This window comes from Condylura cristata, unplaced genomic scaffold, assembly GCF_000260355.1.
Source record: "Condylura cristata isolate star-nosed mole 26May11 unplaced genomic scaffold, ConCri1.0 scaffold00032, whole genome shotgun sequence".
Lineage (NCBI taxonomy): Eukaryota > Metazoa > Chordata > Mammalia > Eulipotyphla > Talpidae > Condylura > Condylura cristata.
Genome location: NW_004567133.1, coordinates 20,632,148 through 20,634,345, shown reverse-complemented (window position 1 = coordinate 20,634,345; position 2,198 = coordinate 20,632,148). Strand labels below are relative to the sequence as shown.

The window sequence follows — 2,198 nt, the reverse complement described above, 5'->3', positions numbered from 1 at the left end:
TCGGGGCGGCCCCTCCCCCCAGCAGCTGGATCCCGAGAACACAGGCTTCATCGGCGCAGAAACCTTCACTGGCCTGGTGCACAGCCATGAGCTGCCCCTCGACCCGGCCAAGCTGGACATGCTGGTGGCCCTGGCCCAGAGCAACGAGCGGGGCCAGGTGTGCTACCAGGAGCTGGTGGACCTGGTCAGTGCACGGAGGGTGCCCCGAGGCGGCCAGCGGGGGCGGGCGGGGCAGCCGGCCGCGAGGGGCGGGGCTTCGGCTGGGCGGGGCGTCCTGCCCACGCCGTGCCGCCCCCCAGATCAGCAGCAAGCGCTCCAGCAGCTTCAAGAGGGCCATAGCCCAGGGGCAGCGGGCACTGCCGCGGGCCGGGCTGCTGGACGAGCCGGGCCTGGGCGTCTACAAGCGCTTCGTGCGCTACGTGGCCTACGAGATCCTGCCGCGCGAGGCGGACCGGCACTGGTACTTCTCCCGGCACCGCAGCTGCCCGCCCCCCGTGTTCATGGCCTCGGTGACCCTCGCCCAGGTGGGCCCTCCCGCCCCAACCGCGCGGCCGCAGCCCGGCGCGCGTGGCTCTGACGCCCCTGTCCCCCAGATCATCGTGTTCCTGTGCTACGGGGCCCGCCTCAACAAGTGGGTGCTGCAGACGTACCACCCCGAGTACATGCGCAGCCCCCTGGTCTACCACCCCGGCCACCGCGCGCGGGCCTGGCGCTTCCTCACCTACATGTTCATGCACGTGGGGTGAGCCGGGCTCCCGCTGGCGGGAGGGGGGGGGTGCCGGCCAGCCCTCACACCAGACCCGCCCCCGCCAGCCTGGAGCAGCTGGGGTTCAACGCGCTCCTGCAGCTGATGATCGGGGTGCCCCTGGAGATGGTGCACGGGCTGCTGCGCATCGGCCTGCTCTACCTGGCCGGCGTGCTGGCAGGTGAGGCCCCGGCCCCCACCCACCCGCAGGCCCGCGGCCGCCCCGCGCGGCCCTCACGCGCCCCTTGTCACACAGGCTCCCTGACGGTCTCCATCACCGACATGCGGGCGCCCGTGGTGGGGGGCTCAGGCGGGGTCTACGCCCTGTGCTCCGCCCACCTGGCCAATGTGGTCATGGTAAGCGGGCGCGGGGGGCGGCTGGGGCGGGGTCCGCGGCCCACCTCACCGCCAGTCTTCCCCAGAACTGGGCCGGGATGCGGTGTCCCTACAAGCTGCTGCGGATGGTGCTGGCGCTGGTGTGCAGTAAGTAGGGGGTGGGGGGCTGCTCCCCGCCAGGGCGCCGCCCCCACCTGCCGCCTTCCTCCACAGTGAGCTCCGAGGTGGGCCGGGCCGTGTGGCTGCGCTTCTCCCCGCCGCTGCCCACCTCGGGCCCGCAGCCCAGCTTCATGGCCCACCTGGCCGGCGCGGTGGTGGGGGTCAGCATGGGCCTGACCATCCTGCGCAGTTACGAGGAGCGCCTGCGGGACCAGTGCGGCTGGTGGGTGGTGCTGCTGGCCTACGGCACCTTCCTGCTCTTTGCCATCTTCTGGAACATCTTTGCCTACGACCTGCTGGGCGCCCAGGTCCCCCCGCCGCCCTGACGGGCCCTCCGAACCCCCCCCCCCACCCCGCCGACTCGCAGTCTGAGCCTTTCGAGAACGAATAAATATTTTACACAGCAGCAGGCAGCCTCCCCCCTCGTGAGCCGCCAGAGGGGCGTACCCTCCTGCGGGGGACCCCGCTGCCCATGAAGACCCAGCGGGATGGGTGCGGGCCCAGGCCTCACTGCCAGGGGCGCTGCCGGCCGCTGGACTGCACGGTGGTGCACTGCCGACCCTGACTTGCGCGGGGCAGGGGCCGCACTCGGGAGGGCCGGCAGGTGCTGCCTGGGGCGCGCGCAGCGGCTCTCCTGCGGCTGACACAGCTCCGTGCCGCCCAGGCCAGCCTCTCGCTCAGGGGCCAGGCCAGGTACGGCGGGTAGAGCAGAGGGGCATGAGGGCCGCCAGCCCCGGGGCGCCGGCCAGGGCCTCCCCCCGCCCGCACCATCTGGCGGGGGCCGAACTCTCAGCCCCGAGCCCTACTCCCCACAGCCCTGCTCCGGGGACGCGGCCAGCGGCCGGCGCTCAGACGAAGGCTGTCAGGTGCAGGTGGGGTGCAGCGTCCACCTGGCCAGGCCGGCCCGAGGCGAGGCCGGCCCCCACCGCACGCAACCGCAGGGGCGCGGGCCGATACC

At 73.4% G+C, this 2,198-nt stretch overlaps 1 protein-coding gene across 1 annotated transcript; it reads left to right on the top strand.

Annotated features, from left to right (window-relative positions):
* Positions 1 to 4: 4 nt before the first annotated feature.
* RHBDL1 (rhomboid, veinlet-like 1 (Drosophila)) lies at positions 5 to 1,643 on the top strand (the record flags this gene model as incomplete). Its single annotated transcript, XM_012731714.1, has 7 exons — positions 5 to 184; positions 300 to 524; positions 594 to 742; positions 814 to 926; positions 1,002 to 1,102; positions 1,168 to 1,228; positions 1,295 to 1,643. Coding segments are annotated over 7 exons (1,101 nt in total), but the record flags the coding sequence as incomplete, so codon positions are not given.
* Positions 1,644 to 2,198: the final 555 nt, after the last annotated feature.